This window comes from Anser brachyrhynchus (assembly GCF_964034855.1).
Source record: "Anser brachyrhynchus genome assembly, chromosome: 11".
Classification (NCBI taxonomy): Eukaryota; Metazoa; Chordata; class Aves; order Anseriformes; family Anatidae; genus Anser; species Anser brachyrhynchus.
Genome location: NC_137706.1, coordinates 5,052,387 through 5,072,314, shown reverse-complemented (window position 1 = coordinate 5,072,314; position 19,928 = coordinate 5,052,387). Strand labels below are relative to the sequence as shown.

Genomic DNA, 19,928 nt, shown 5'->3' with positions numbered 1-19,928 from the left:
GTGTTGCTTAGAGTTTGTAGCCTGAAATACTCCACCTCTCTAGTGCAAAGCAGTACTGAAGGTCGCTGCAAACAACACAGTTTCAGTTAAGAAGCTAATCCAAGACAAAAAATAGATGAAATCAGCTATAGGCTGTATAAGGAATGAAAAATTCCTCATGAGGAATCCAGGGCAAAGCTTTTCATACTCTCTCATGCTTCAGCTAAAAATATTAACACCATAAAAATTCTTCAGGGGGCAGAGTTGAGGTGGTAACTGCAGGGTGATCACAACATAAAAGAGGTACGTTTTCTCTTTATATGGAGAGGATTTATATCTTCAGACCTGTCATATGATGGATTTGAAATGAAAGTTTTGTGGGCTTACAGTTTCCCAGACAGCCATCTTTCTACAGCTTCATTATTAACAACAATTTAATCTTAGCCAGCATTCTTTCTTATTTCTGAGCACTTGATAACTCATTTGTTTTATTTCTTTAGCAGCAGTTAGAAATAATATGCAGATCATAAAGTATAGCTTTTAATGCAAGTGTTCAATATTAAATATATATATATATAACTAGTATCCAGTACATTTTTCGTAACAGATTACTTTGCAAGTGTTTGAATTAAAATGTAGCAAGCGTAAATAGTGTGTAAAGTGTGGATGGATCTCATATTTAACCTCTATTCAGTAATAGGTGAGCCATAATTTTTCTTCCAAGCACTATATGAATGATGATTATGCCATTTTCATGGCTGAAGGGAAAGAAAAGAAAAAAAAAAAAGTAATTCAAGTAATATCCACAGGACAGAGGTAATTCATTAATGTTAAGAAAATGAGACCTGGGAAGCAAGTGTTAGCTCTTGGGAAAGTAAACATGTAGCATTAGAAAAAATAAATAAAATCAAAATATGTGAATACATTTTTACAGAATCTGATCCTTAGCCATTAATGCCATTTAAATTTTTGAACTGAATAAAATTGTGACCAGTATTTTTATTGTGAGCCACACGTACCAAATTCTTGGTTATGCCACTTGTTTTAGTGCCATTTTGGGAATGATACAGAATTACTTTGCTTTCCTTCAAAAAAGTCCAAAAAGAGTCCAAAAAGGCAGAAAGTTCTCCACCATGACTCATGCCTTTTGAGCTTGTGTGGGTGCAACTCTGTGCAACTGCTAAAATCCACTGATTTATTTTGCAGAGGGAGAAATAAAAGTCTGAAACTTCAGCAATTAGGACTTTTTATAGGGACTAGTGATCTAGGGACAGTCCCATTCATTTCCTGAAAGTAAAGATGGCAATTTTGACTGACCGCAAGAAGGGCTTCGTACAGATTCAGGAGTGGCTGTAGCCAACTGCTTTAATCTTTAACCTTTCTACATCGTACATTTTATCCAGAACCATGAAACCAGATACATTCTTTACAGTATAGAGAGAAGGCACTGTAGTAATATAAAGTCTTAAATTAATTTATCTACTTCAAAATCAATTCTGTTCAGTTACTACCATGTTTCTCTTTTAAGAAAAAGAATATTTGATCTTACACTTTTTCTTGTACAAACTGGGATACTACTAACAATTAAATTTATTTATATTTAAAGTTTGCAGATTGCACACATGTTCTTCTCATATAATTTGTTACCCCACTTTGAAAAGTAGGTTGCTGGGTTGTTAGCATCTCTAGAGGCATGGCTATGTCAGTTTAGTGCAGAGAGGATTGATAACACCCATGTAATTGCAATTAGGAGTAGTTAGATTATATCTCATTTTCTGCATATATTATAAGACAAACTAAAGCAAGCTGACTTCAAATAACAAGCATGACTTAAGATTGCAACTGGCTAATGCTCGAAGACTGATAAAGTCTTCCATTTCCAACCATTGCTTTTTCATTAACAAATAGCAATAAGGACTTACAAGAGGCATAGATACACGATTGTATCTAAGCACTATTTACAAAATTTTTCAAAAACACTAAGCAGTCTTCTTCTGTAGACAATTTCATCAAGGTGATGCAAATTTAGTCAGCACCAACTATTCCCATGGGGGAAAAAGACTTTGAACTGTGCAACTTAACAAGAAAGGACACTGTCCCTTCATCTGGAACGTTCTGTTCTGATTCCTTCTGTGCCATATTTTCTTTAGGCATGCATATCAGCTCAGTCCTCTAGTAGGGTTACAGGCATGGTTCTGTGGATTAAGCTGCAGTTTGTTGAGTTCCATGTATTTTGTGGAGACCAACAGATATTTGGTGAAATTTCATGAGATACTGTTAAGAATATGCATTTGGAAAATAAAAAATAATCTGCTCAAGTTAGAGGCCTTAACCTAATATACAGGATATTATAAGGTTCAAACCTTAAATATCAGGGTGTTCCTTTGCAGTTATTTACTTGTATAGATCTTTTAAAAATCTACCAGTCCTTTCTTGAATTTTACTAAAGTGTTTACCTCAACGCCTTCTTGATGCATTGTGTGAAGAGTATTCTCTTTGAATTTACAAACCTTATTTTAAAATTACTTTCCCTATTTGCGATGTAGGCTGTGTATTAATAATTGATTTTTAATCAGTATGCTTATATTTGTTTGCATCTTTGTAACTATAGAATCTTCCTCTTCATACAAAAGGTTTTCTTTCAACAGAGGAGTGCTAAAGAATAATGAAATTGGGGGGTGGACTAGATGATATTTAAAGGTCCCTTCCAAGACAAACCATTCTATGATTCTGTGATTGAATCCAGATTTTATGCTTCCCACCTAGTATCTGATTTACAAGCCACTTTTCCTTATGCAAGAGATCCTCATGGCATTTTCAGATAGCTTGTCATTCCGCACCGTGCTGCAGCTAAGGGCTCTGCAGGTGCTCTGGCAAAGAAAGTGTTTTGAAAAGGAAATGGAGAGAGTAGCCAAACAACGTCACGAAGACTAATTGGAATATTTGGCAACCCAGGACATTCATGTGTCCATAAACTGATTGTCTGGTGCTTCTGCATTGTCTATTGTAGTGGTTTTCTGTATCTGCATTCTATTGTATCTAATTCGTAAAATAGTCGGTTCAGTGGAAAGGCAGGTGAGAAAAACTACTTCCTTGGCATTTGCATGTGCTCGGTGTATGCCGCTGGCTCAGTCACATGGCATCCTCTGAGAAACTGCTGAAAAAGATTACCAAGCTATCTTCTTAATTTTCTTTCTTTTCTTGAAGCATAAAACTATGAGTGTTCAGGAAAAGCTTTCTAAACTTGATTTTTTTTTTCATAACTATGAATTTAACTCTGTTTTCAGCAGCCACACGACTTTGTCCCCTGACATCAGAGAATACAAAACAGTGTAACATACGTTTGGGAATTTGAAGGGACACCAGTACGTGAAGGTGATTTCCTCTGATCAAAGTCCTTGTGTTTCTGTCCCTATCCTCTACAGCGTTGCGGAGTCGATCGGGACGGTCCATCATCAATGGAAACTGGGCAATTGATCGACCTGGAAGATATGAAGGTGGTGGGACAATGTTCACTTATAAACGCCCAAATGAAATCTCCAGCACTGCAGGGGAGTCATTTTTAGCTGATGGTCCAACAAATGAAGTCCTTGATGTCTATGTAAGTTTCCTGGAGTTAGGTTAATCTTCCTAATGGAAAATTTGTTTTAGTTGTTAACATGCGACACTGTAATTGCATTCATTGTCCATACTTTGTTACTGTTTTGTTTCTTTAATATTGAAACAGTATTTTGGATATTTTACTATTGTGTCCTGTTAACCCCAGTTTGCTCCAGATCCTAGGAAATCTAAGTATCAGTGAAGCCTTTCTCTCTGACTTTACTGATCTAGTAAAACCAATTTTAATTGCTCAGTAAAATGAAAGTAAAGCATACAGATGTGGGTATTTTGGGGGGACTGGATTTTCTCTGGTTACTTTGGTACTCAAGCAAATTTGGAATAGTTTAATTTTACAGTGAACCGAAGCAAATACCTAATCAGATGAGGCCTCTCACAGAGTGATACCATCTCAGTTTTCTGTAAAAGAAACATAGGTCTGTAGGTCCAGAAAACTAAAGAACGTGTAATTTGAAGTGGGACAGCTTTAATAGGAAGCTGTAACATGAAGATTATAAATATAATAGCTGTTAGATAAGGTAAGTGAGAAGTCAAATTGTGGCTAGGATTGGGGAACTGTAGTGAAAAATCTATTTACTTCAGTAATTTTACTTCAGTAAAAAAACAGGGACAGGTTTTTATTGCATCATATTGAAATAAAAATGTAATTGGACCTGATTATAACTTATTCTAAAACAAATAATGTGCTTTGAGGTTATACTTTTCATACAGGAAAATGCAATAGTTGAAAAAAATAGATGGAATGGTGATACTGGTTGTTTCATCCAGCTACGGCTTTTTTGCCATTAAGTGCAGTAAGTGATGGAAAAGTGAATGTACTGTGTTGTTTCATAGAAAAATACTAACTACCCTGATTCTTCAGATGGAAAAAGTTAGATGTTGGCAAAGTCATTCCCCATCTGCTATGTGATGTCTTATTAAAACAAATAATAATTATGCAAACATTACTTCTTTTTGGATAGTTTCTGATTAGTGGCAATGTAAGACTGGCTAAAACCTGGAAGATTAAATGACTGGGTACCTAGACTCTGCAGTGCAGACTCTGGGTTTATAAAATATATGTGCGCCATGGTGTGTTTACATGATGCTGTGAACTGGGGTTTTCTTGAAGTTTTTATTGCCATCTGATAGATGCCTAATACACAACAACCCAGAGAGAAAAGAATCAAGAAATGCATTAAACGGATATTTTCAAAGAAATATCATAAAAAGACTTAAGCTTAAATATATAATAACTTAATGTTTCAGCTTATGCTTAGTCTCTTTTTTCTCCCCCTTTTGCAATGAATATGATAAAGCTAGTATGATGGACACAGCTTTATTAGCTTTGCTCTGGGGCTGCTACTGTGGATTGTCACATCTAATTTGACTGGACTCTTATCTGAGATGCTTCTTGTAGATATGAGGGATATTATAATTCATTATTAGCTGACAGAATAGTGTCTTTGTATTTTTTAGTACAATTGGAAAGATAAATATGGACAGTGCTAGCTGAAAGAAAATTGAGCATCAGTGTGACACAAATTCTTTTATGTGTTTGAAATCTGCAGCCATATATGGATATGGATGTCTTTTTTTCAGTCTTTGTCCTGTGGTTCCTGAATCATGCAATTCTATTTTCATCCGTAGTCTCAATCTTTACTCTTTGTGTAGAAAAATGAAGAGATTTGCAGATGGGAGCTCCAAATGGTTTTCTGTTCCTTCTTCCTAAGATCATACTGTCTTTTTTTCCACTTTCAAAATGTGGAGGAAAAGAGATATCTAGGTACATAGCATGACCCTTTTCTTTTTGGCCTGTGGTTTGTCAGGACCAGAGAACTACTGCAAGCTCTGGTGTTTCATGGGTTTGTTTGCGGTTTATTATTATTATTATTATTGTTTTGTTTTGTTTTGTTTTGTTTTGTTGTTCTTTGTTTGGTTTTTTGTTTTAAACTTATTTCAAGTTAGAGTACTTCGAGGCATCTGCCTGACCAATCCCCACAAAGAATTTAGGACTTTTAAAGCAGCAGAAGCCGTAGAAGCAGTTCTGAAGTAATCAGAGATAAACTAGTGAAGTTAGCAGCTGATGGCATCCTTACATTTCTAGTGTGAGTGTTTCCAGACTCTCAGCAGCACAAAAAACTGCTGAGAACAGAGTATGCTGCTAACAGTTTTAAAAGCATTCATAAGATTATATCTTGCTCAGGGTTTATGATCCCTGTCTGCTTAGGTGAAAATACAAGAACTGACTTGGAGGCATGCTCATGTCAATTCCTATGGGGTTGTGCAGCACGCAGCCTTCTGAAACCACTCGGCTTTGTTTTCGTACTTAAACCAGAAAAGTTTAAAGTTCCCACCTGTGTTCATAAGGAACACTTCAAAGAGTTGCTGTGGCTATATGCAAAGACGTGGAGTCTGTCTGCAAGTACATTACATTTTCATTTGGCTGAAACCTACCATGGAAAGATGCAGGAGGGTTGCACAGGCACTCTTCAGTTGTTGTAACAAGCCTTTGTAACCTGTTCACTTCATCTTTGTTGAGCAATGCTTATGGTGAGAGTAGCATAATAGTGACTTGCGAGTTGGTTGTTGAGTCTCCGCCGAGTGGTGCAGAGGTACCTGCACAGTGATGAAAGGAGCAGTTGGATTTGCAGGTGCTCTGTTCATGTACAACTGATAAACCCTAAAAAAGGCAGCTTGATTTGCAGATCAGTGTCTGTGGTATCTATTTTTCTGTGCCTTGTTTCTTCCTTGCTCATGTTTCCTCAGTCATCTGTCAAGCTCCTCCAGTCAGAGAATATTTTGGTGACCTCAGGACCATCTCTTCCTGCTGCCCAGGCCCGGTGGCAGCCCCCACTGCCCCGCTGGTGAGAGGCCAGGCCCTGCCCCGCTCGCCCAGAGCCTGTCAGCTTTACAGTTTTTAAGGAATATTTAGAGGAACAGTGTCTCTGCCATCACAGGCTAGTTCAGTTTGCAAACATAGTAACCTGTATTGTCTTACTTTTTCAGGAACAAATTGTTTGTTTTTTCATTTTTAAACACTATCATCAACCTTTATTTCTATCATGACGAATGATAAATAATGTTACACCGTTGATCAGTTTAAGTACATATTTAGTATTAGTAATATAACAAGTGGAAGAAGTGAATGTATGGCTGTTTTTCTTTTTAGATGATACATCAGCAGCCTAACCCAGGTATACATTATGAGTATATCATTCCAGGAGACAATGTCATTAGTCCTCAGTTGCTTGCTCACAGGAGGCCAGGTAAAATACCACTATTTCCTATTACTAAGTACATTCTGTTACCCAGTAAGCTGATGGAGAAATTCATACTGTTAAGTTCAATGTAAATGCTGCCATTGATCTGGGAGAGGCCCGGAATTCTCCCTACTCATTGGAAGAGATCTCTGCATAGATCTCTTAACTGAAGTGAATTTATATTGTCCTGTGTAGTAGGGAATCTGGTCACGTATTTATATTTTCAGTAATAATTTTGTTGTTAAAATTTTAACTATGGCTTTACTTGAGCTGGAGTGTTGTAATCATGTCTCAGAAATGAAATCGTGCTTGATTTTTCTCTTCAGAGCTTGAGTTAATTTCAAAGAACCCTTCTCAGTTTCTCTTTCCTCTCCCACCTGGAGAGGACCAAACACAAAATTGGTACCTCCCCAGGCTAGAATCTGGACAGATCATGTTCCTGATTCTGTGCTATGGCAATGTGTTGTGTGTACCAATATGAAATTCTGAAGGAGAGTAGAAATTGTACAAGTGATTTTGGTCCTGCTTTTACTGTTCATGACTTGCTTTGACAAATTTCTAAGTGTTTGTGCAGTCCATTCATAAAGAGGAGCAACTGTACGGTGATATGGGGAGGCAGAAAATACAGAGCATGGTACACAAAGTGCTCTGGGAAATTTTGACAGTGCACATTAATTCTATAGTATGACTGGAGAATCTTCAGTTCTTAATGTATTAAGATCTTAAATTCTTATTGTATTAATGTTCTCTGTAATGCTGGCTGAGACTTGGTTGTCTTAATTTAAAACAACACAGTCTTCACAGAGCACTGTTAGGAAGTCTTTGTATAGCAGATTAAAGCTGCTTTCCAGTTTAATGATGCTGCAGTGTTCTGAGTATTAGTAAATGAAAACATAGACCGATAATAGCACATGAGGCTAATTATGTTACTTTTTTTTTAATTTATTTTTTTTTCCATCATCAGGAGAGCCCTTGAATGGTCAGTTAGAAATGCCAGAAAGTACAAATCATGATGATGAGGATTTGCATAGGGAGATGGACACTCTTACTGGACAGGCAGCTGGAACTTTTCCAGTTATTCAGCCAGGAAGATTTCCTTCTCATCAGCCAGAAAACCAGGTGCCTGCTGTGCAGCCACCAAGACAAAACCGAGAGCACAACTGGAAACAGATTGGAAAAACTGAGTGTACCACTACATGTGGGAAAGGTAAGTGCTTCATACAGCATGCACAGAAAATAGATGACCCACAGGAGGGTTCCAGTGTGGGAGAGAAGAAACATGGAGGGAAGAAGCAGCGTTGAATATTCAGCAGCATTGCTGTACGAACCATTGCTAGACCTGGTGTTTTCTGCTATCTTTTGAGCAAAAAACATACCTGTACTATGAAGTGTGCATCTATTTAAAGCACCAGAAATAACAAAATTCAAAATATAAAATATAAAAAGTAGAAGAGAACATACAGCGTTTGCTTCTGAAGGGCAGTATTTCAGGATTTTATGGCAAGCTGCTGTCTCTCTCACCCTTGATACACAGCTGCTTTCCTCAACATTCTGTGGCATTCTTTATCCTTCCATTTAGCCTCTCCAGCTTTGTCTGATACAACCTCCATGTTTTCTGCGTGTTTGTCAACAGCTTTCTGATCTGTATGGGAAGATTTCACAGGGATTCCATCAGATATATCTTCACCTCCTTGAGTGTTGCTGGAACAGCAATAATGTGCCTTTAGAAAACTAGGATTTTCATTGGGTAGAAGTGAGAAGGAAGAAGAGAATGAAAGGGGCTGGTAATCGGTGAGCCTTTGGGAGGTGATAGATTCCCTGTTTTGGGCTTCCCAGGTTAATCGTTGCCATAAGATGTTCACAGTGACCACAGATTCAGTAATGCATGACATAATCAGTTTTTGGGAAAAGTAGAGTTTTGTATCTTAAAAGTGAAATTTGTTCTTACTATACATGGCCAGCCATCAACACTTCTGAAAAATCACAGAGCTTTGAAATAAAAGACCTACCATTGAGGGAACTCAGCTAAGACAGCTGTCACCAGTTCATCTACATTGAGAACATTCACTTCCTAATTAGTTTCTTTAGGTAGTAATAGAATGCTTTGTGAATATGGTCCAAGGCCAGATGAGTGTCCATGTTACAGATACAGGTAGAGCTAAAAAAAAAAATAACAAAACATCAATATTAACTCTCAAAATTGCTTCTTGATTGCATAAATGTTTATAAACATACTAGAGACTTTTTTCTGGTAGCAGAAAGTATATGTCTCTGAAGGAAAAGTCAAACCAGGTTATATGGGCTGATAAAAAATTGATTGAAAATCATCAGAAAGAAATCTTGTACTGTTTAAGGCTTTGTTTTCATTTTGTGTGAGCAGTTTCTTGTTTTGCTTTTTTTCATTCCTTTTTCCATGTTTTCTTTTTTTCTACTAGTTTATTATTTCTTAATACAAAAATGTAGATGATACCCAGTCTTTCTTCTCTCTCTCTTTTTTTTTTTTTCTCAAAACAAACCTTTCAGAGTTAAGTATCTTTAGGAATTTTTAAGATGGGAATAGAAACAAGGAAAGAAAATAGATTTTTATGTTAAATAAGGAAAAAGAAATGATAAAAGTTTTGATGAAAAGCTGAGAGATTTCAAAGCACTTTTTATTAAAATTTTTACTTGGAGAAAAAAAGAAGGCTATTACTATTTTTAAAAAGTGACAATGCTTCACATGAGAACTTCTACCAACTCTTGTCCCAGATTTCCATTTAAGATGACTGAGAAAATAGATGTGCTAGAATGGCCTGGAAACTTCTACTGAATCCTGTCAGGGAAGTGAGGTATCTTTAGCACACTATCCCTCTCTCTGTTGTCCAGAGAGAGAAGGGGCTGGTACACTGCAATAAGTATGGAGAGTTGTAATATTTAACAAGTCTGCAGTCTACAGTAATATTTCACCTGTAAGATTTATCTTACAAATCGTCTCAAAACTAAGGTGAAGTGAGTAGTATTTGGATGTGTTCACTTCCAAGATAACTTTAAAGGGTGGAGGTTCAGTCTCTTTCCAGAAGCAGAACAGGATGACTGCTAAATCTTTACTTTTCTAAAGCAGGTGCTCTGGCCTGGCTGCTTGGCTGCATTTTTCCACTTGCATGAACACTTGATGTTTGTAATCTCTGCACTATGATGATTTCATGCAGACCAAGCAGCACGTTTTCTCAGCCTTTAATACAATGCCATGCTGTACTTTCTATATACTAAGCACTTTTCTTAATATTACAATGTAAACAATATAGTTTTCACTTACGTTTGGAAATTTTGGATAAAATCTTAGATTTCCTGTTGTTATCTTATGCTTTTTGATGCTATTGATACGAACAGCTTATATTGCAGTATCTTTTGCAAGGCATCAACTAATTTTCTTTTTAATTTCAGGGTCCCAGTACCCAATTTTCCACTGTGTCAACAGAATCACTCATGAGGAGGTTCCTGAGAGTTACTGTGACAGCAGCACCAAGCCTATTCCAGAAGAGGAGGCCTGCAACCTCTTCCCATGTCCAGCTTTGTAAGATATTAGTGTTTAAGTCAACTGAAATAAGCCAATGTCATTGAAGTTTTGCACATGCAAGAAGATATCCTAAGTATGAAACTAGTTTGAACTTGTGTTCAAAACTTGTGTTTCTGTCATGAAGTGAGCAGCAAGTGAGTCTAGTAATTTCTCAAAGTTTGTGTGATTGTTCAGGGGCACACACTGTACCTGTGGTCTCTCTATGGGAACTCTTTTTTTCAAGTGATAGTCTTCCACAAATGCTTGTCTAAAGAAGGGGGTCTGTAGGTTATATCACCTCACATTGGATAAGCATGCTGCAGTACACAACTGTTCATTGCATGGTGTCATACTTAAAGATGAGATTTGCCTGATAGCACTCTCAGCACCCCTTCATAAACATGACTTCTCTTTCCTGGAATTAAGTAGTTCTTTAACTCGGAGTTTGGATCCCAAAGTGGTAAACCTTGTTTCTAGAACTGCTGGTATCACAGGCTCAGATGCAACTCTTCTGGAGTATTTTACTTGGAGATACTTTCTATCACCAAGTGTTTTTCTCACCTTTTTTTCTTTGTAACAATTCATATTAATTCATTTTTTAAAATTATTTTGATTTTACAGAGGACAATATCAAGAATGTAAACAGAGATGTGTAAATATTTATTTTAAACATTATTTATTAAAATACAAATGCATAAATGCATACTTAGTAGTGTCAGGTAGATCATTTATAAGTATATAATGTTCTCTTCATAAAGGATTCAGTTCTGCGTGCAGAAGCTGAAGTATTATTTTAAGATTCTTTACCAGCATCAAAATCATGTCCGTAGAGTTCTGGTGAGGTAGTATTAGATGAATCTTCACTGAAAGAGATGCCCTCTTTTTTTTTTTTTTTTAACTTCTTTTTTTTCCCCCCTTTTCTGTAGCTGGGATATAGGGGAGTGGTCTGAGTGCAGCAAAACATGTGGCCTTGGTATGCAGCATCGACAGATCTTATGCAGACAAATATATGCCAATCGCACCTTGACAGTTCAGCAATACCGCTGTCATCACCTGGAGAAACCAGAGACAACCAGCACTTGCCAGCTGAAGATCTGCAGTGAATGGCAGATTAGGACAGAATGGACTTCAGTAAGTATGATTGATTAATTTGGGGCATAAACCTCAGAAGAGAACAAGAATTTTCTTACAGGTATCACTAATCAAACATGAAATTTGGTGGAACTGGAATGTGAAAAGCCTTGGAAGTAAGCGAATCTTAGTTCAGAAATACCCTGCATGGTTATGACTGTTAGTTTTCAGAAGGTGAAAAAGAGCAATTGCATTGAACAAAACACATAGATATGTATGTACAGAAGCACACAAGCTTTCTCAACATTTTTTTTTTTTTTAAGTACTATATGAAATAGAGTTGGGAGAGAGCTAAGAGGTTTGCCTATTGTAGCAAACTTCTGGTTTTTCTTAGCATGTGGTGTTTAGTTACAGGACTGATTTAACCTTATGTACGTGTTAAATTTAGAGATAGTCAGTATTTGCTGTAGCTATAGTTGGTTTGAGGTTATGCCAAGGCTTTCAGATAAATGTGAATGGTATGGTTTTGTGTCGTTTACAAAAGTTTTGGCCAACCTGACAACCATCCTAGATACTTTCACAGCCATTGTGTAGAGAGAAGAAATATTCTGGTGTGTTAGGTGTAGTGATAGATAAGTCTCTTTTCAGTTAGCCACAAAGCAAAGCAAAAAAAAATTCACAGAAGTGCTGAATTACGTGGGTGGATAGTCCTTGAAAAACTGCAGCTTAACACCAAACCTAAACCTTCTTTCTCCTTTCTATTTAAGAGCTTCATTGCTCCTAATTCCCCAGTTATGTGCTGGAATGCGTGTGGCATCCATGGGCGAGCTGCATTGCCAGTAGAAGCACAGCTTTCTGTCCACACAGTCATGGTAGGCTAAGGAGTCATGCCACAGACTTTATGTGGCTTTGATCTGCATGGGTTAATTCCTTAAATTTCTGCATTTCTGAGGTTAATGGGGGCATTATTAACCCCTTAGTCATGAAATATTGGTGATGTGTTGAGATATTTCAGAGATAAAAAACATAAATACGTAGCCAGACAAATGTAAGGCTATGTATTCGCCATGTTTTAAAATTTGTCTGGGGCTAAAGGACAGTAGACCTGCTCTTAAGAAAACAATCAAAACTTTACCTTTGTGTTGCCCCTAAGAAAAGAGTAGATGGCTTATGTGTTATTACATTTTGAGAAGTATTTCAGTGTGCAGACAGCCTTCAGAGCTTTACTGCTTATAGTGAATCAACATAAACAAATATTTTAGAAATTGTAGCTGGTTGAATATAGGAATAATCCCAGTAAAATTCTGTGATTAATTTCCTCTTGGAAGTAGAATTAAAGTTTTTGGCATGTGGAAGACTCACTTATAAGGAAAGAAGCAATTGCATTTGGAAACTGTGTTTTCAGCAGAACATTTATTTTAGTTTGTTCTTGTTGAAGTACAATTAGGTTTTTGCTCTAGAGACAGGTCTGTGATCTGAAAAGTAAACCCATCTTAAGATTTTAGTGTGCTGACCATTTTTCCTGACATACAAATGTAAAAAACTTTGATCAAAATGAAGAAATAGCATTGTAACAATTTTAAGTTTGAAGGCCAGACTTTGAGAGTAACCCCTGGTCAAATCACCGCTTTTTTGACAAAGAATGGGGTAGTTGTTTTTAATAGCATTTTCCTGTGTAATGACTTGCTTCATGCATCTGGTCTGGGTTTTGGCAAGTGTTGTAGAGTGAACAGTTGAAGAAGTAACTGCATGCTGAAGGTAAGATCTTTAAGGTATTTTGCTGTAAGGAATCTATTTTATGTAATAACTTGGACATGTAAATATAGTAGACATGCTTAAGCATTTGAAAGTAAAGGAGGAGCAATGAGGTTGCCTTTGCAATCTCAACTAACTATCCTTGTGCGTAGGTATTCAGGTCTTTAATCTCCAGATTCCCAGAGACTTTTCCACATTAATTCTGGAGTGTTTACAGGACCCATCAAAACATATCATGCATACACAGAATATAAAATAATGTTCTCTTTTTTTTCTTGAAGATCCGGATGCTTCATGTCCCCAGGCAGAGACATTGATACCTGTCAGTGTTCTCTGAGATTGACGAAAAGAGAGCAGGGGAATAAGGCCTGAACTTTGAAGAGGGATTCAAAAGTTGTTTTTCTTTGCATTTCTCTTGCTTCATATCTGTATATAGATCAAGATCAAAATTATGCAGAGTATGTCAGCCTGCTATTCACATACCAGCAGTTCAATTTGATTAGGTACAGCATGGCTCACTGATGATAGGATTTGCTTTTTTTGTTTTCCAAATGTATCTACATAGTATACTGTAGAATGCTACAGACTGAAAATATGGTTTTGAAACTACTAACATGTTTTTATTCCCTATTCCTAACAATCTAAAATAGTTCTGTAGCTTCTGTGGATGTGTTAGTAGGAATAAGTGAGCTGTACATTTTCAGCTCCATAAAAAACCGTGAGAATTACAGCCCAGAGTCCTGATACAACCTACCATTTGTTACAGTGTTCAGTACCTTGTGGAGTGGGGCAGAGGACCCGAGATGTGAAATGTGTCAGCAACCTTGGAGACATTGTTGATGATGAGGAATGTAACATGAAGCTGCGGCCAAATGATATTGAGAACTGTGATATGGGACCCTGTGCTAAGAGCTGGTTTCTTACAGAATGGAGTGACAGGGTAAGGCTTCCCATTATCTCCGTGTGCTGCCAAATCTTCCGAAACAACTTAGGTGCATCAGAATTAAAAAATACATACATATAGAGGTATAAAAGGAGTGATCTTATTTTCCATGTTTACATTTGATCTGTAAAACAGGCAAGAGCAAACAGAAAATAATGATCCCACAGGCATTGGGCAAGACTCTGGGTGCATGGCCAAACATCTGGATTTAGAACTGGATCTGTGTCTGAACTTCCCAAAATACTGTGTGCTGAGATTTATTATTCTGCCTTGCTTAACCCTGAGTCTCAAGCTTCAGATTTTAAAAGTTTCCCTACTGTTTTTTTTAAGTGGTGGAGGTTTGAGGCCTGATGTTTGGCTTTAAGTTGAAACCATAAAACAATTTTCCTATACCTGTAAAAACAGAGGAACAACTTCACAAGTTCAGTCAAGGTAGATTCAGATTTTCTGTATTTCACAAACACAAATGTATTTTTTGATTCCAGTGAGTCTGATTCCCAGCATGAAAGCAATAAAAAGAGTGGTGATTTACCTTGTTTCATGATTGGGCTCAGAGAGTATGTTCAACGGTGATATTCATATGCATGGGCTAAGACAAGCCTGGTATTTTGGTCCCTCTCATGGATTCTTGTGTATCAGGTTTAATCTATAGACAAGGTGAGCTTCCAGTCTATATAATATACTGGTAATATTTCCCTTTTCTTTGACTGGTTGTTTTGGCAGGCAAATAATCTCATTTATCATAGAAACTGTAAGATTTCTTAACTTCACTGATTCATTATTTAAATGCTTTAAATGCATCTTTGACAACTAGGATTGTCTGGCTCAAAGGTTACATGCTAGTTTGGGTGCTGAAAAGATTTACATTATGTTTCATATGCAGAAAAGGGGGGAGGAACTTAACAAATCAGACAAGTACCTGGTATGTCACATAATTTTAAAAAGGCTGATCAAACTTTGCTACAGTTAGACGCTGGTAAAACTTTCAGCCTCCAGACAACTCAAGTAGATTTTATGAAGAAAAAAAATCTTTATACACTAGTAAGTCTTTGTTGTTATCATTTAAACTTTCTTTTCCCAGTTTTTGTGTACTCAGTGTACATTCTTGCACAGCATGGACAGAAAGGTACCAGTTGAATTACAGATATTAGTACAAATGGCAAAGATTTTCCTGTAGTATTTATGGCAGTGCCTTTTATTTTTACCTTTTAGAGCCATTCTTTTTACAGTGCTATTAAAGTGCTATTTACAAGGGAGAAAGAAAAATGCATTCTATCCTCAAAGATGATCTTTCTTGGGCAAAGAAAAAAAAAAGACCCCCATTTTCAGCTACTCTCAGCTCGTGGGGTTCTACCAGATAAAGCAGATATATTCCAGTGAAGACCATAGCATCAGTTTTTTCTTCATCATCCTACACTGATATTTTGTAAACTGCAGAATTAAAAGTACTTTTTGTAGCTGGATGTTGGAACTGTAAAATGTTATTATGCTTACTTATATGTGTTAAATGAGACATAGATGTGAAGCAGGTAATGTGGAAAATGTTGGAGTTTTTTTCTTATTGCAAATGTTTTAGGGTCAGAGAGTAAATAATGGTGTTTTTTTTCTTCTCAGCTTTTATAAGTGAACTAATTAATTAATTCCAAATGCTTGCTACTGTAACTGGCATTATTCACCATTACTTCTGCCAGCAATCAGTTTGGAGTTTGATTCACAAAGAGAGTGAAAGGAACAGGTCATTTTGCCGGGGGGGGGAATAGACTCCAAATGGAGTGTGCAGAATCTTCAAAGGTTCATACATACCTAACAAGGATGTTCAGAGACGTTTAATGGCAGTGGTTCCAATGAAAGCGGAATGTGGGAATAATCAATAGTATTGCGTAGCAGGGCTTTGGCCATTAGCTTTCTGACTCTACCTCTTACTGCCTGTTTTCTAGAATCAGACCTTTTTCTTTGTATAGAAGTATGTTTCTGTTGAAGGATACTTAAGGGGAGCGTTCTGTCATGGAATGGAAATGGGCAACCCCAGGTGTATGGGCTTTCTATGTGCAATTTCCCCAAACAATTCTTTAAAAAAAAATACTCTAAGCCAAGCGACATTTCAGCAATAAACATAGACCTGTGATGGGTGGCCCACAAATGGTTCAGATAAGCAGCCAGAAGTTCAGATGCTTAAAGAAAACTTGTTCAAACCTCTTGAGTCTGCAAAACTGTGGTGGAAATCTCACAAGAACAGGCCTTCTTTGTGAGATTTATTACATGCCTACTTCATGCCCCAGCTGGAAATACCACAGAACAGTCTTTTCTATAGTATTTTGACATTTCAGCTGTGGCTAGGAAGAAGAGGTAAAAGAACCTGTCATAATTTTTGAGAACGTTGGAACTCTAAAATGGTTGAGTTCAAGCTCGATTACAGTCGTAAGAGAAGTCATACAGTCATAAGGCCTGATCTGTACTTTTCTGAACCCATTTTGCTAACACTTGATGTCTACTGATGCATGTGCAGCAAGTAGAGATCCCAGAGACCTGTCAAAGATCAGTTAAGCCCATACTTTCTCTTTCAGCAAGGTATATATCAAACTTCCACAAGCGGATTTATATGATACATGGAGCATTTCAATATAGATTTGGTCAATTAGCGAAACATCAGGAAAAACAGTACAGTAACATTAAAACGACAATTGTCTTTACTACTGACATGTTAAAATTCACAGTTTAATAATTGATACATATTTCTGCAGAATGTGACAAAGGTATTCTTTAAAACAGAGTAGAAGAGATGAATAGTCACATCTGAGTTTTAAGAAAAAGGCAGGCTCTGGTTTAGGATTGGTGAATGAATTTTTTTCTTATTTTATGGAAACCTTTCAAAGTTTTAATTGATGCAAACTCATTTTAGTTCCCATCTTCATTAATAGTGTTTGGGGTTCTAAATTGGAAGATTCTGTAATTAACACATCCTAAATGTAACTACAATATAGTATATGTGCACCCAAAAACTGCAGGCTACATATAGAGTTATGTGTAGCAGTTCTGTCTTCTTCCCAGGGAGAATTGTGTGATCTTTTCTCCATTAAGCACACTTGGCTGCCTTCTCACCAAATGGGTATCGGAGTCCAGTGTATGTATGTTATACACACTGTTTTACCTGCAAAGCCTATGAGCTGCACGGCTAACCATGTGCACACTGTAATGTTTCCAATGGACCATGTAAAGGAAGGAAGGAAAGCAATTTATCCTTAAGAAACAAACTGTTATTTTTCTGAAAATTATAAGTTCTGCTTTGAAGAAGTTGTAGACACCATTTTTTACTCCTTTCAGTGGGAAAGAAAGAGTAGAGGTTATAAGTCTCTAGCAGCAGAGTAAGGCTCATCTTACTTTGTACGTGCCCGTATGTACATTTATTTCTCTATCTTCAGTACAAATGAAGAGAATTAATTTAAGTTTCATGGCTTTGTCTTGTACACAATCCTTAACACCCTTTGCCTTTAAACAATCTGGGCAAACCTTCGTGAAGACCTCCCTGGATAGCCTACTGCTTAACGTGCGGCACGCCCAACGCCGCCGCCGCACGGGTTCGATTCCCGCCCAGGGCGGTCACCTCTTCCTCTGCTCCCACCCTCCTTTTGGGCCCCTCGCTACAAGAAGGACATGGAGGTGCTCGAGAGAGTCCAGAGAAGGGCCACGAAGCTGGTGAGGGGTCTGGAGAACAAGTCTTACGAGGAGCGGCTGAGGGAGCTGGGGTTGTTTAGCCTGGAGAAGAGGAGGCTCAGGTGAGACCTCATCGCTCTCTATAGGTACATTACAGGAGGCTGTAGCGAGGTGGGGGTTGGTCTGTTCTCCCACGTGCCTGGTGACAGGACGAGGGGGAATGGGCTAAAGTTGCGCCAGGGGAGGTTTAGGTTGGATATTAGGAAGAACTTCTTTACTGAAAGGGTTGTTAGGCATTGGAATAGGCTGCCCAGGGAGGTGGTTGAGTCGCCATCCCTGGAGGTCTTTAAGAGACATTTAGATGTAGCCCTTAGTGATATGGTTTAGTGGAGGACTTGTTAGTGTTAGGGCAGAGGTTGGACTAGGTGATCTTGGAGGTCTCTTCCAACCTAGACGATTCTGTGATTCTGTGAAGTACTAAAGTGCATTTGTGGAAAGATGGCTTCCTGTCTCATAATTGACTTAGGAAGTCAGGTTAAAACTGCAGAGCCACCAAACTGCATCCTTTAATCAGCAGAGTAAACCTGGTGAACCTTACTGAACTCGGCAGCAAAATTGGATTGATGGGGGTAGATGAGATCCTTGCAAACATTTCACAACTGATTTTTTGATAGCTCTAATTGCTGGAAAGGTTACTTCTACTATGGGTCAGAAGCAGGAAACTGTATCCTCCTGATTTACAGCAATGGGAAATTCACCAATGTTTTCTGCCAACTATCCGGAGCATTCCCTTCTTGCATTTTTGTTTATTCCTCATTGCCATCTACTTTGTTGATTTGTTTCTCATTTGATTTAGAGCATATTTGGAAAAGAAGCCAAAATACAAACAATTCTTACACATTAATGAGATTCTGAGGCCAAAATAAAATGTAAGGAAGAAAGAAAAAAAAAGTTCTACCTCAGGGAACAAAATCTGAACTGATCAAACGCATGCTCTGGGTTTCAGTCATTTTTAAAAGGAGAAACAGCAATGCTTCTATAGTAGCTTTCATTAGAGAATTACAGTATGCTTCATAAAAATCAATGCTTTATTCCTCTCACTCCTAAAACATTTCCTAGCATGTACTGGTCAGCTTCTTGACCAGTCAAAGGTGTGGAACCACAAAAGCATATTGTACCTCACACTCCTCTTTCACTGGTCTTTATTTAAATCTGGATAGCTCAAGTACAATCTCCTGGATCCTGAACAGATAAAAGCAAAGAGACCACCATGGAGCTTGTGCAATTTTTAGCTATTTTTGATTATCCAGTTTAAAATTTAAAACAACTTAAAATATCCCTTTACATGGTTTTCATGTGGAAATCATATGGAAGTTGAAGTTTTGCATTCTGTGTGCATAAATTTGTAACTAACTTCATGATTTGCAATGAAACGTATAGCCAGGAGAGTTTTGAAGAAGACATGGATAGAATGGCCAAAACCTACAGATAATTTATTTTTTCTTCTCCCCAGCTGATCTCTGCCAAAATTCATCTGCTTTAGACTTTATAAACAACATGTAACTGCCAAAAGTAAACTGGTTTGTTTAAAGGCAGATAGGAGAGTTCTGGCGAGTGCACGCTTCTGTCATATCTTTGGTTTTAAAAGAAAGACAGGCAACTTAATACTGGAAGTTATGCACAGAGATTAGAATTACAGTAGGCCATGCTAGTATTTCATCACAGAGCAATGACATTAAGAACAAAGATAAATAGTGTTCACAAATGCTACTTAAAAATACATATTTCCCAATATGTGTGTAACCTACTGTTTCAGGTCTCCCAGAAATCAAATTCTGGAAAGTAATTTATTTATTTTTTTTACTAAATCAGATCATGTATGGAGACACTGCCATTTGCAAGGGTGAATGCTTTAAAAACTATTGTTGTATTATTTCTATTATGCCCACCACTCTATTTCTATTCACCTATCAAAAGCCTCACATAAGCCTTCTCCTAGTTTTGGGAAATGTAATGTATGGAGCGCACAGCCTTTTAGTAGTACAGTGACCAAGATTTTCTCTTAGCTGTCCAACTAGCCTCATTCAGGCAAATCTGGGCCATCATACAGAGCCCCAAACTGCCAGCCCTCTCT

General features: G+C 37.4%; 1 protein-coding gene across 9 annotated transcripts in view; it reads left to right on the top strand.

Annotated features, from left to right (window-relative positions):
• THSD4 (thrombospondin type 1 domain containing 4) overlaps positions 1–19,928 on the top strand; it is a 301,256-nt gene that overhangs the window by 265,551 nt on the left and 15,777 nt on the right. For all 9 annotated transcript variants that reach the window (XM_080608031.1, XM_080608030.1, XM_080608032.1 and 6 more), the window contains 6 exons: positions 3,405–3,580; positions 6,749–6,845; positions 7,804–8,046; positions 10,263–10,392; positions 11,301–11,505; positions 13,967–14,140. In XM_080608031.1, the coding sequence (XP_080464157.1) occupies positions 3,405–3,580; positions 6,749–6,845; positions 7,804–8,046; positions 10,263–10,392; positions 11,301–11,505; positions 13,967–14,140 (1,025 nt within the window). The remainder of the gene's footprint in view (positions 1–3,404; positions 3,581–6,748; positions 6,846–7,803; positions 8,047–10,262; positions 10,393–11,300; positions 11,506–13,966; positions 14,141–19,928) is intronic.